This window comes from Solanum pennellii, chromosome 4 (assembly GCF_001406875.1).
Source record: "Solanum pennellii chromosome 4, SPENNV200".
NCBI lineage: Eukaryota > Viridiplantae > Streptophyta > Magnoliopsida > Solanales > Solanaceae > Solanum > Solanum pennellii.
In genome coordinates, this window is record NC_028640.1 from 73,378,517 (window position 1) to 73,392,644 (window position 14,128).

Below are 14,128 nucleotides of genomic sequence, written 5' to 3' on the forward strand. Positions count from 1 at the left end.
TCGGATAGATCATCAGCAGTTCCAACTTCACTTTCTCGAAAGATTACATCTCTACTTCTGATGACCTTCTTCTTTACAAGATCCCATAGTCTGTACCCGAACTCTTCATCTCCATATCCGATGAATATGCAAGGAACTGATTTATCATCTAGCTTGGTTCTTTGCTCCTTCGGTACATGTGCAAAAGCTTTGCAACCGAACACCTTTAGGTGCGAGTAAGACAACTCTTTGTTGGTCCAAACTCTCTCCGGAATGTCAAACTCCAACGGAACTGATGGACTACGATTGATAAGATAACACGCTGTCCGAACTGCTTCACCCCAGAATGTCTTGGGTAATTTAGCCATTCTGAGCATGCTTCTCACCTTCTCAACAATGGTGCGATTCATTCTCTCAGCTACACCATTGTGTTGTGGGGTTCCAGGAACTGTCTTTTCATGTCTGATTCCATGGTTTGAACAATACTCTTCAAATTCTCTTGAAGTGTACTCACCTCCATTGTCGGTTCGGAGACGTTTTAGCTTTCGACCTGTCTCTCTTTCTATCAGAGCATGAAACTTTTGAAATACTTGAAACACCTGATCTTTGGTTCTCAAGATATAAACCCACAATTTTCGAGAAGCGTCATCAATAAAGGTAACAAAGTATTTATTACCTCCTATCGATTCTATCTCCATTGGACCACAAACATCAGAATATACCAAATCAAGTATATTCGACTTTCTTTCAGATGATGTCTTAAATGAGACTCTATGTTGTTTACCAAATAAGCAGTAGTTACACGATTTTATCGTTGTACCTTTGGCAAAAGAGATGAGTGACTTTTTGGAAAGAATTTGCAATCCTTTCTCGCTCATATGACCCATTCTTTTATGCCATAAATCTGCAGAATTTTCTTCGTGAGCCGCATTTAATTCACCTTGGCATATTTCTGCATTTGTCCTGTATAACGTGCCACGAGCAACTCCTTTTGCAATCACCAATGCCCCTTTGGTGAGTCTCCATTTTTTATTTGCAAAGTAGTTCTCATATCCATCTTGGTCCAAAGCAATTCCCGAGATCAAGTTCATCCGCAAATCAGGTACGTGGCGCACATCTTTCAACACTAATGTGCATCCAACATTTGTTTTTAAGAAAATGTCTCTGATCCCCGCAATCTTTGAGTAACTTGTGTTACCCATTTTCTCATTGCCATAATCACCGGCTACATATCTGCAAAAAAGATCTCTTACCGGTGTGGCATGATAAGATGCTGCTGTGTCGACCACCCATTCCGACTCTATACCTGCCAAGTGCATGCATTCTTCTTCCTCATTTATGAGGAGAACAACATCGTCATTATTTTGCACCACGGCAGCTGTGTTGTCATCATTCTTCTGGCCGCTGCTTTCCCCTTTCCCCCTTTTTAGATTTGGACAATCTCTTTTGAAGTGTCCTGGTTGATCACAATTGTAGCAATTTCTGGCCTTCGATTTTGATCGGACCTTGGACTTTCCACGAGCTCCGGATCTACCATAGTTACTTGAGCTCCTTTGGTAACTTCTTCCTCTACTTTCCGTGATGAGAGCCTGTCCGTGATTTTCAGGCCTTTTTCTCATCTTCTCATTAAGCAAAAGGGCCGATGTGACATCCTTCAACTCAATAGAGTCCTTACCATGTAAAATGGTTGTTGCTAAAGTATCGTAGGAAGATGGCAGCGAGTTTAGGAGCACTATGGCTTTATCTTCATCCTCGATCTTTACTCCGAGGTTTGCTAGCTGCGTGATTAGTCCATTAAGTACATTTAAATGAGACAAAAAATTTGTATCTTCACCCATATGTAGCGCATATAACTGCTTCTTTAGGTACAATTTGTTTGTCAGCGTTTTGGACATGTATAGATTTTCTAACTTTGTCCAAATTCCACATGCACTCTCTTCATCGATGACGTTATTAACTACATCATCTATTAAGTGCAATCTGATTGCACTAGCAGCCTTTTCATCAATTTCTTCCCAATCCTCAAGTTTCATGGATTCGGGATTTTTGAATTTGCCGCCTAGTGCCTTGTGCAAACCCTGTTTGATGAGCAAGTCTTTCATCCTTCTCTGCCACATTGAGAAACCGCTATCACCGTTGAATTTTGCTACCTCGTACTTTACTCCAGACATTTTTTTATTGAGTATAGTACAATAAGGTGCAGAAAATATTTCTGTAAATGAGCAGAACCTGTGCTCTGATACCAATTGTTGGGAATAAATCCGTAACAGAAATAATATTTGCGGTAATAAAGACAACAAATGCGGAACACAACAATGCGGTTAAACAACGAGAATAAAAGAGAAATAATGACACCAAGATTTTACGTGGAAACCCTTCTAAATAAGGGAAAAATCACGACCCGAGAGGAGCAACGAATATCACTATAGTAAGGATTTACACTTGTATGTCTGAGTAAAACTCCAAAGACCACTACACATTCAAAAGAAATAACACTCTTTTGATTTTTTCACCTCACTACAATATAGCTCACACTCTCTATTTTTCCTCACAGATTATTTTCCTCTGTGATGCCTCACTCTTCTTTCTCTCCTTTGTAATTCTTTTTGGTGTACTTAGAATGAAGAATTCTCCTCCCTTTTATAGAGAACAAATACACTACCCTCCAAATGTGCTATAGAAGAAAAACATTTTTTTTTCTTCTTCATAGCTTACCTACTCTACCAAACTTTGAAATTGGCACAAAACAAGTTTTTCTTCTTTATAGATTACCAACTCTACCAAACTTTGAAATTGGCACAAAATTATTCAAAGTTTGGTACATGGGGATGGACCTCACAATAATTAGATACATGACTCAAATAGAAGAGTAAGAAGTATAAATGTTCTGATAGTGCAATATTTAAAAAATAAATCATGAATTTAAAACAAGTCCAAGCCCACAAAGTAAGTTATCAAGTTAATTAATCCTACTCTCTCATTTTTATATTATAATTAATTTAACTCTCATAATTGATGTCAATAACGCTCCAACAGGTATCCATATCTTTTACTCTAAAATCTAAATAGGGATTTTACTATGCACTGCAAATAACATCTTTGAACTCTTTTTGTCTCAACTCACTCCAGCGAACCAAGATCACACAATTGTTGTGTTATCCCTTTTGATACCTCATAATATTTTAAAATAGTAGATAAACACGCTCACTCCCTCCCTCCTGCATCAGCCTGATAGCAGTCCTCTCTTAATTTGAAAAATAATAGCAGCGATTGAATGATTTAGAAATGATATCTCTATACCGTTAATATGATTACAAGTACTGTTGATTAAGCTATTTACGAAGGAGCAACTTACACAAATTTATTAGACAACCCTCAGCAAATCGTAAAATGCGAGAGTAGTACTAGTGTAAGTCTAAAGTGTCAATCGGAATTTTTAACTTCATTCCACTAATAATAATCAAACTAATTCCATTAGCAGGTAATTAATTATGTTATAAAAAGTTGTGTTTCTTCACTGATTAGAGAAATTCAAAGCGAAGCCTTATTTGTACGATAACAATGAAAAAAAAGAGCACACAGTAGTAGTACAAAATTGTAAAGAGGAGTAAAAATAACAAAAAGAGCTACTTACGTAGAGACAAGAACACCACAAGTCAAATTTCCAACAAATTGAAAACAGAGATATAGCAAAGCAATTGTCTAATAACAAAAATGAGTATTATTAGTGGTTTTTATACATGTGAAACTCTGCACGAGAATATGAGTATTATTAGTGGTTGTATACCTGTGGAACTTTACAAGAGATTATACTTGTGGATGGCAAGCAAGTGAATTCAGAAACAAAACTATGTAGCCAGATAGAACTACAATGATTCACCCATCAGTTTTCACTCTTTTAGACGTGGACTTGTCTGTAGAATCTTCACTTCTTCTTTTAGATGTCGACTGGTCTGTTCCCGTAGAACTCTCATCTCCCATAAGGTCAGCAATTTCTTTAAGAACATCTGCATCTCCAACCGCTTCTTGGTTTGGCAACAGTAGGTCAACATTCTGTAGGAGTGCATATGATTCAGCCAACTCAGTTGGATCTAGAAACTCAGTCATAGGCAAGTCTTTAAGTGCCTCAGAAGTCAAGTTTAGGTCAATTTCTATAAGGATCGCCCCTGCTGCGATGATAGATGGCTTCCTTTTAATAGATGAAACATCTGAATATAAACATGAATTCATTAGTTAATGTATAATAACTGTAATACAAAAAATTGTGAATGGCTTGTTCAACAAGTTTACCTCTAGCTGACAGTAAGATCCTATTTTCTGCAGAAGTAGCAATTTCTTCTTTTTTCACCTCATCTATTCCAAAATGGTTGGCATATTTGGTTAGCATATATGGCAAGAAGAAAAAGGGGGTTGACCCTACCCATCTTCCAATATCAAATCCTATTTTAACCAAGACTGATATCGCTGCTAAAGCAATTTTTTCCCTCAACTCCGGGTATTTGAAATGCAATTGGTACTTCTTCAATTGTTCTTCTTTTTCATTGAGTTTCATCACTATAAGCAAGCATCCAATGCTTTGACAAATTCTTTCCTACAATAGTGATGACTCAGACTCTTTAAATTTATGAACAAAATAGGATACTAAAAAATATTAAAAGGTGATTTCAGAAATTTGATCAGTTGAATACAAATAGTGATGATTCCTTCAACAATTATAAAATTGAAAAGGTGATTTCGGTAATTGCTTAAACTTACTCTGACTGGACCAGCAAGAAGTGACTTATTAACGAGTTGAACAGCAATGTAGACATTCTCCTTTTGCAATTTCAATTTTTCTCCCAACTAAACAGAGAAAAACAAGAAAGAAAATTAACCAGAATTCATCAAACAGAGAGCCTAACCCAACAAATTAGTTACCTGGAAAACATGTTCAACCATCATCCTGTGTGTAGAGTGATCAGAAATAATGAGGTCTTTTACATAATCTTCCATCTCATTACGAAGCTTCATTTCGAAAAAATTGTCTTCGTCCAATTGTGAAATTTCAGGATGGACAGCATAGGCCGGATGATTCAAAATTGGTAGCGCTTCGAAAACCCCATCTTCAACTTCAAGAACTATTTCATGTTTACCAACAGCATCATCTATAACTTCTTCACACGAGAGGTCAATACGATCTATCAGTGAAAGAACCTTTTCTTTATCTTCAAGAACATTTTCATGTTCACCAGCAGCAGCATCTTTAACCTTTTTACACGAGAGGTCAATAGGATCTATCGGTGCAACATCCCTATCTTTATCTTCAAGGACTTCACCACCAGCAGTAGCATCCGTGACTTCTTTAGACGAGAGAATCTATCGGTTCAAAAGACTCATCACAGTAGAGATTTGGAGACTCCATGAATCTGGACAGGAAGAAGAAAACTAAGAGAAATTGTATTGAACTTGTGAAGTAGAAAATTGATTGATTTAATTACAATGAAGCCTCATGCTATCTTATATAGCATTCTAACTCAATGTATGACACATTGATCGAGGTAACTAACTACACATTGATCGAGGTAACTAACTACACATTAATTTTAACTAACTAGCAAAGTAACAAATAACTACACTAAGCTAATTAACTAAAAAATGGGAAGTTACTGTGCAACAGTTTTAACTAACTTGAACCTAATTAATTTTAGGATAGTAAAGCTAATAGAATTACGTGATTTTCAACATTTCCCCTCAAGCTGAAGGGTGCAAAATGTTGAGCACACCAAGCTTGCCCGAAAGATATAAATGTTAAGCTCGACTCAACCCCTTTGTTAGCAAATCTGCCAGTTGTTGTTGATTATGAATATGGACTGTGTCAATAACTCGTGCTTTTCTTTTGGGATTTCGTTATGTACCCTCGGAAAAAATTTACAGTTTATTTTGTGCAATTATTATGTATGAATTTGGATTTTCTGTTAAATTTCATATCTCCATTTCTTTTATAAAACAGCTTCTTCTTTTTGTCTGTTTCTTTAATTAATTCACCAAAAAGAGACCCTCAAAAAATTGTTTCTGAGTATTCATGTTATTTTTCTTCAATAATGAATTTGTTATTAGAGTTCTTACAAAGTATGAAGGTTTAATTTGCCTAAATATTATGAAAAGAAAAAAGAGTAAACACATTTTATGAATAGATATGCATGCTAAAATGAAATCTCTGACTCCAACTTTTACCAACAATTATTCGGATAAGTCTAAATTCTTATTCAAAAGTGAAATTGTAACGTTATTAATATTATCTTATACAAATTTAGTCATCCATTCATGTGATTACATTGTTTAAAAAGATTTTAACATGAACAATATTAAAGAATCTTCTGAGGGCCTTTTTTATGAGATTTTTTGTGTGGAAATAGATAAAGAAAGCGAAAAGAGGTGTAATGGATTTTTCCTTAAATTTATTTATTTATGCATTTTATGCTTCAATACATACAAACCTTAATTTGAGTGATTTTTCTTTAATTTTATTTATTTATGCATTTGATTGAGTGATTTTGAAAGATAAAAACCTTAAGTTTGAGTGATTTTTCTGATACAAAACAAAGTTTAATGATTTTGCTGTATCAATTCTAATAGCTGAGTAACTTTTTAGGATGTTAACTCTCAAATATTATCACGTAAAATATTCCTTAATTGTTGTTTGTAGAGTTCTCATGTATATTTAAAGAATCAAGGATTGTATTGATGATTTAATGATTGAGTTACATGCTCTTTATATAGGAGAAAAGTCTTATACTAGCTACACAAGGAATCATAGAAGAGTCCTATACTAGCTACACTAGGAAATATAGAAGAGTCCTATACTAGCTATACTAGGAATCCTAATACAACACAAGTATATTATTTACACCTTATCCTAGTCAACTATATCAGCTTTAGTCGTACCAAGTATAGACTTGTACATAAATTAGGATTTAGTAATCTAGTCTATAGTTTAACTCAAACTCTAACTCATTAGACAGCTTCATCGAACCTGTTACTTTGACACGTTCCATCAGCTCCTTTCAACACTTCCCCTCAAGCTAGTGAGTGGAGTGACTATAACTCCTAGCTTGTGGCGAAACTCAGCAAAAACCTGTTTGGTTAATGCTTTTGTATGAATATCTACTAGTTGATCCTTAGACCTCACAAACTGAGTAACAAGTTGTCTTCTGGCCACCTTCTCACGAACAAAATGATAGTCCATTTCAACGTGTTTAGTTCTAGCATGCATAACTGGATTAACTGTAATGTATAAGCACTCATGTTGTCACAACAATGTAGGTACAGATCGAAGAAATACCCCAAGGTCATGAAGTAGATTTATGATCCATGTCATCTCTGAGGCAATAAAGACAAGTGCTCTATACTCAGCTTCAGCACTTGAGCGAGCAACTGTGGACTGTTTCTTGGTGGTCCAAGAAATACAATTTGCACCTAGGTAGATGCTATAGCATGTAGTTGATCTCTTAGTTGTGATACAACCTCCCCAATCAGCATCTAAGTATCCATACAACCTATATGGTGATTGTGAAATAAGTCTAAGTCCAAAGTGCCTTTGATGTACCTGAGAATCCTTTTTACACCTTGAAGATGTCCATTATTCGAATTTCGCATAAATTGGCTTGCTAGATTCACATCATGAGTAATATCCGGTCTTGTGAGAGTCAAGTATTGAAGGCTCCCTACTATCATTATATAAAACAATGCTTCAACCAGGCTTCCTACAGCTTCATGTAGGCCATCATTTGGAGCCAAAGGAGGGGCTACAGCTTTTGCAAAAGTCATTTCAGTCTGGTCTAGCAGCCCTGCAGCATACTTACTCTTGCTTAAGTGGATACCCCATCAAAATACTTAACCTCAATTCTAAGAAAGAAGTGTAAAGGGCCAAGATCTTTTATTGCAAATTTTTTTCCAAGTTGTCGAACCAATTTTGAGACATGCGATGCGTTGCTACCTGTGATAATAATATCATCCACATATAACAAGAGAAATATGATGCCTTTGTGAGATTACAATGTAAATAATGAAGACTCTACCTTACTACAAATGAAGACAAGGTGTAAAAGATGCATGTTAAACCAATCAAAACAGGCTCTTAGTGCTTGTTTAAGACCATACAACGTCTTTTTAAGTAGACACACATGTTGAGGATACATGGAATCAATAAATCCAGGAGGTTGACTCATGTACATCTCCTCTTGTAAGAACCCATGAAGGAAGACAGTTTTGACATCGACTTATCTAACTTCCCACCTTGAGCTGATAGCAATGGATAGAACTACCCTTATAGTTGTTGCTTTAACCACAGGGCTAACGGTTTCTTCAAAGTCTATGCCTTCAAGTTGAGAGAATCCCCTGTCCATTCTCGATGATAAACTAGTGATTATCAAAAGGCATGCAAATTTTTTGATATATTAATGAACGAGATCATTAAACTTGATATGATTACACATCATTTCCATGTGTCAATTTTTGGAATTTTTATAGATGCAAATCTTGTGATGCAATATAATTTATTTTCAAGATGGAGTTTTATACTTTAAAGTTACAAAAATAATTCAAATCAATATGATAAAGGTCACAGCAGGATGATGAATATATACAGGGGCGGACCTATGTAATATCCAGGGTGTTCACCCGAACATCCTCGGCAAAAAATTACACGATATATATAAGGGAGTTGAACCTTTTTCAATCCCGACCAATTTCCTTACGAGTTGAATTTTTTTCAATCCCGACTAATTTCCTTACGAGCTGAATCTTTTTCAATCCCGACCAATTAATCTACTCTAAACAGTTTCAAATTTTGGATATAAGCTCTTCTCAATGTTTCGATTCTTTTGATGTAGTATTTACTCAAAACGAATCACGTTTGCCGCAAGTCAAATTTTTTAAAAAAATTGAGTTTCAAAGCCTTCAATGACGAATTTCAAAAGACATCCGAGACCTTTTCTAAACAGTTTCAAATTTTAGACATGAATTCCTCTTAATATTTTAGAATCTGAGCTTCAACCTCTTCAATTGGAAATTGTTCCGTTTTTCTTTCACACATGCTCTTTCTTTCTTCTTCGTAGGGTCGTTTTTATACAAGATGGAAGAGAAAAATGTATGTAATTGAAACAAAAGTGGGCGAAATGAAAATTTTGTGTGATAAATTAATGAATGTTATCGAAAAGGATAGTGTGTGTATATATATATATATATATATATTATACTTTGTGGAAAGTTATAAAAATATACGGACTATACACAGCTTACTTATATATAAGTTATACATTGATTATACATTAGGATACACTCAAAAAGTTGAATATAACTGAACTATATACTAACTATACATAAAATATACGCTAACTATAAGATTATGCCCAACTCAAAATCACCTCTAAATAATTTCAAATTTTATATATAAATATCTTTCATTATTTCGAGTGTTTTGATATATAATTTGCTTAAAACGATTCTGAAGAACGAGGATGACAAAGTAGAAGAACGGCGCAGATGAGTTCCTTTTAACTAGCGCTTGTTCAGTTGGACATCACATTTGGATAAAAAATGTGAAAGCGGTTTTTTTTACTAATTTTATGTTTTAGTATGAATTCAATATTTAGTAAGATCTATCTATAAACATCATCAATTAATAGAACTATTCCAATAAAATAGGCATATCAAATTATCAATTATTATTTTATTTTAAAACTTTCAAAATTTAAATTAAACAAATAAAAAATAAATAGATTGAACAAAATTTAACTGATTTCACCAAAAAATTCCCTTTTGTATGTTATGGGAACATACATAGATGTGACAAATTATTCGAGCCTGGACCAAAGGTAGCTACTAGCTACAAAATTTTAGTGAATATAGAGTGCTACTTTTTTCAAATATTTATTGGTAGCAAATACCAATCTAGCATAAATATGAATTTCGAAAAGTCTTCAAAATTAATTCTAGTCTAAAGCATAAATGTATCTATGACAAGCAGATGAATTTTATTTTCTTGGATCTAACTGAACCTCAACACATATACATGCGTGTACACAATTGAATATTTTTAGGCTATTTTAAATTACGTCATGCAAATTTTAATCTACTAAGTTAATAGGGATTGAGTTTAATAAGTGGGCTCAAAAAAGATTATACAGTACAAACAATCAATTTTAGTGTCCTATGTGATGATTAATGTGGGTGTTTAGGCCGATTGAATTAAATGTGATTTGGACTTTGGTTTATGGATCGTAGAAATTATAATTCAAAGAAGTTAGGATTGAATTGAATTTTCTAAATTCGAGCATTAATCGATTATTCGAATTTTTGTTCCTTTACAGTAAATCATAGCAATTAAAAACTTCATATTCAACTAAAAATTTGCTTCTTAAAATATATAACTATTAACATTGCGCACATAACGTGTAATTTCATATTGTGTTTAATGTTGTAATGAATAGTTGTATGGTACAAATCTATTAGACCTTAAAACTTTGAAGTTGTTACTATTTGACACATATAATATGAATATGCAGGATTGAATATAAGATATAAAAATCTCAAGTTTTCAAAAATCTGTAGTACAAATTCTAAAGTCGATAAATATTTAAAAATGAAATTTGAATCCATAATTCAAACTAAATATCTGAATTTTAAGTTGGGTAGTGATGATACGTCCCAAAACAATATTGTCATTTATGAAAGAAAAAAGAAAACACAAGAATTCAAAATGATAAACTTGTTGACTACAAATTTGGGTGTTACGTTATTATATTATTTGCTTAAATTAAGGTGTAATGTTTTTATTTTTTGCCTCCCCATCAGCAATTTTACGTCTTGTGATTTTGTGTACATCATAAGTTTTGGACTTTTGGTTAGTGTAATTTCATCGTCTAACAATTTTACACGTTAATATTTAAATATATAGATCGAAAACTTTCAACTTAATTAACAATTTCTTTTTGTGCTAGCTAGAATAAATTAAAAGAGCTCATATATATCCCATAACATAAGTCATTGCATTGCCGATGTCTTTGGCATAAATGCAAGGAGGACGTATAGCTAATCTGTTATTTTGTGAATATAATTTATTTCAACTAATGATTCAACACATATAATGAACGAGTCTAACATTTAAGATTAGTCTAAAAAATTATTCTATTTTATTTTTGTGAAAAAAACATAAAATTTTTTCGCTGATAACGAAAGACAACAATAAAACCTCGATCTACGTGCTTATTTCTATTTTCTTGATTAATAACATGATGAATACATCGCAAGAAAGTTATTATCATTTAAAAATTAATAAAATGTCAAATGTTTGGAGTGAGAAGATGTAATTAGTACAAATAATTGTTTTTGCTACTATATTTTTAAATTAAAGGGAACATCATAGTGTTTAATTGCTTTTTTGATTTGATAATAATTATAAAAAGAAGAAAGGAAAAGTAAAAGAAAAAAAAATTAGGTTCTGTCCCTAATCTTAAAGGTTTTTGTAGTTGCTTTTGAAGACCACTTTGCTAATTTGGGGTTATAAGCCAAATAAAGAAAGTCCAAATGAAATGATTGGAATTAAGCACTAATTACAAAGCTAAATTGCCATTTTTTTAATTAAAAAAAAAGACAGATTAAAGTTAAATTAATCATCATCTATATATCGACATTAGAATCTGCTCTTACGTGAGTAGATCATATGTTGTTGGATGCTTTAATTCATGAGAAACTTTTCTAATCGTATTTATGTATTTAAAAATTTTAAAAATAAATATTCTCTAAGTAAATATAATATTAAATATTTAACACACACATACATATATATCGAATCTAGTTGATCACGTATACAATTGATGTACTTACATATACACGGAAATACATATACATCTAACTTCTGCTTTGAAAACATATACATAAACATCATACAGTTAAAATCAAATAATGTTTTAACTTGATTTTAGTTAGGAATAAATTTTGAAATATTTGTTTTATAGGTGCTTTTGGAAATGACCAAGTAAAATATTCTAGCTAGTTTTATTTATGTTGCTTGTTGTATAGGTAAAAGTCAATTATATGCCAAAGCAAGTACTAATTAAGGAAGCTAAATAAAAATTTAATTGTCATTTAGCATTAAAGAATTGTGCTATTTGTTGAGGTGGACTATCAATAAAATTAAGATATGGACTTAAAGGATCTCTAATTAATAAGGTGATAACTAGAAAAATAAAGTATTAACAAATAATGAACATAATAGGGAGTATACATTTGGCCAGTTGAATAAACTCAATTACATATCACGATCAACTTGAACTTTTGGGCTAAGGAAGGAATATTGATTGTATTGAAGTGTTAACCTAATAAGGGAATACATGGGAGATATATATAGGAGATATAGGAAGGAGTACTAATCCTAATAGGACTAGGATTAAGGAGTACTAATTCTAATAGGACTAGGATTAGTACATAGTAAATACTAATATTATTTAATACTATTTATTTAATACTACCTGTTATTATCCCCCCTCAAGCTGAGCTGAGCGGAAGCGAACGGAAGCTTGGAACTGAGGTAATCGTGCTGTCGGCTCGGGAGAGGCTTGGTGAGAATATCAGCCGGTTGTTCTTCAGTGGGTACATACTGCACAGTCATGGTGCCGGCCTGAACTTCATCGCGAACAAAGAGACAATCGGTATCAACATGCTTCATTCTGGTGTGTAGGACGGAATTCTTGGCCACACAGATGGTTGATTTGTTGTCACAATAGAGAGCAGGAACAGTGTGAGTGGCGCGGAGTTCGCGAAGAATATATGTGACCCACATGGTCTCAGCAGCAAGAAGAGCAAGGGCGCGGTATTCAGCTTCAGTCGAGGACCGAGAGACCTTGGGTTGTTTTTTTGTACACCAGGAGATCAGGTTCGGCCCCAAAAAAACGAGAAACCCCGATGTAGATTTTCTGTCATTTTTATCATTCGCCCAATCTGAATCTGAGAAACCCCGAAGCTCCAAGTCCCCGGGTCGAATGAGTAAACCACGACCAAGAGTGCCAAAAATGTACCTGAGAATGCGTTTTAGACAATGGTAATCATGTTCACTTGGTTGATGCATGCGCTGAGCAACTCGGTTGACAGCAAACTGGATGTCAGGACGGGTAATGGCCAGATACTGTAGAGCCCCAATGAGGCTGCGGAAGTGGGTGATATCGGCAAAGGGGGTGTCGGCTCCATTCGTAGACGAAGAGACTGCCATCGGTGTTGGTTGACTGGTGCATTTTTCCAGTCCAGCTTTCTGCAACAGATCTCGAGCATATTTTGACTGATGAAGAAACAAGCCGCTGCCTGTCCGAGAAACCTCCATTCCCAGAAAATAATGTAACGGGCCAAGGTCCTTCATTTTGAAGGTAGTATGCATAGCTCGAGTGACATCCTGAATGAGAGCTGCAGTAGAGCCTGTAATAATGATAACATCTACATAGACAAGGAGAATGACTGTACCGTGTGCTGAATGTCGAGTAAACAGACTCGTGTCGTGTACGCAACACGTGAAGCCGAGTCCCTGGAGGAACGTTTTCAGACGTGTGTACCAAGCACGGGGGGCTTGCTTGAGCCCATACAGAGACTTCTGGAGTTTGCAAACATGTTGAGGGAAGCGGGGATCAACGTAGCCCGGTTGTTGCGTCATGTAGATAGTTTCATCAAGCATGCCATGAAGAAAAGCATTGGAAACATCCAACTGATTGATGAGCCAATTGTTGCGCACGGCGAGTGACAGTACCAGGCGAATGGTTTCCTGCCGAATAACAGGACTGAATGTCTCGGAGTAATCAAGCCCATACTCTTGATTGTAGCCTTTAGCAACCAAACGAGCCTTGTACCTGGAAATACTGCCTTCCGCATTGTGTTTAATTTTGTACACCCATTTACAGCCCACTGGATGCTGCCCATGGGGCTTAGGTACAAGAACCCAAGTATTCTGATCAGTCAAAGCCTTAAACTCGTCATCCATAGCATGACGCCAATAAGCATTTTTTGAGGCAACAGAGTAGGTTGTTGGTTCACTATCGGGAAGGGGTGTATTTGGTAGTATGGTAGCCTGAAAGGTTTTGGGTTTAAAGATACCGGCTTTGCCACGGGTTAACATGGGATGAGTATT

General features: G+C 34.6%; 1 protein-coding gene across 1 annotated transcript; it reads right to left on the reverse strand.

Moving 5' to 3' along the window:
• Positions 1-3,635: 3,635 nt before the first annotated feature.
• Positions 3,636-5,384, reverse strand: LOC114076975. The gene is made up of 4 exons (XM_027916783.1): positions 4,897-5,384; positions 4,735-4,821; positions 4,270-4,570; positions 3,636-4,187 (listed from the first exon to the last, which is right to left on the reverse strand). Exons 1-4 carry the CDS (start codon positions 4,987-4,989, stop codon positions 3,856-3,858), a joined length of 813 nt encoding a protein of 270 aa, XP_027772584.1. The 5' UTR covers positions 4,990-5,384; the 3' UTR covers positions 3,636-3,855.
• Between the last annotated feature and the right edge of the window lie 8,744 nt (positions 5,385-14,128).

Coding starts and splice junctions, on each gene's coding strand:
- LOC114076975 (XM_027916783.1), bottom strand. CDS start 4,989: ATGAAGCTTCGTAATGAGATGGAAGATTATGTAAAAGACCTCATTATT. Junction 4,822..4,896: donor TGGTTGAACATGTTTTCCAG/GTAACTAATTTG, acceptor TTCTCTGTTTAG/TTGGGAGAAAAATTGAAATT. Junction 4,571..4,734: donor TTCTTGCTGGTCCAGTCAGA/GTAAGTTTAAGC, acceptor TCACTATTGTAG/GAAAGAATTTGTCAAAGCAT.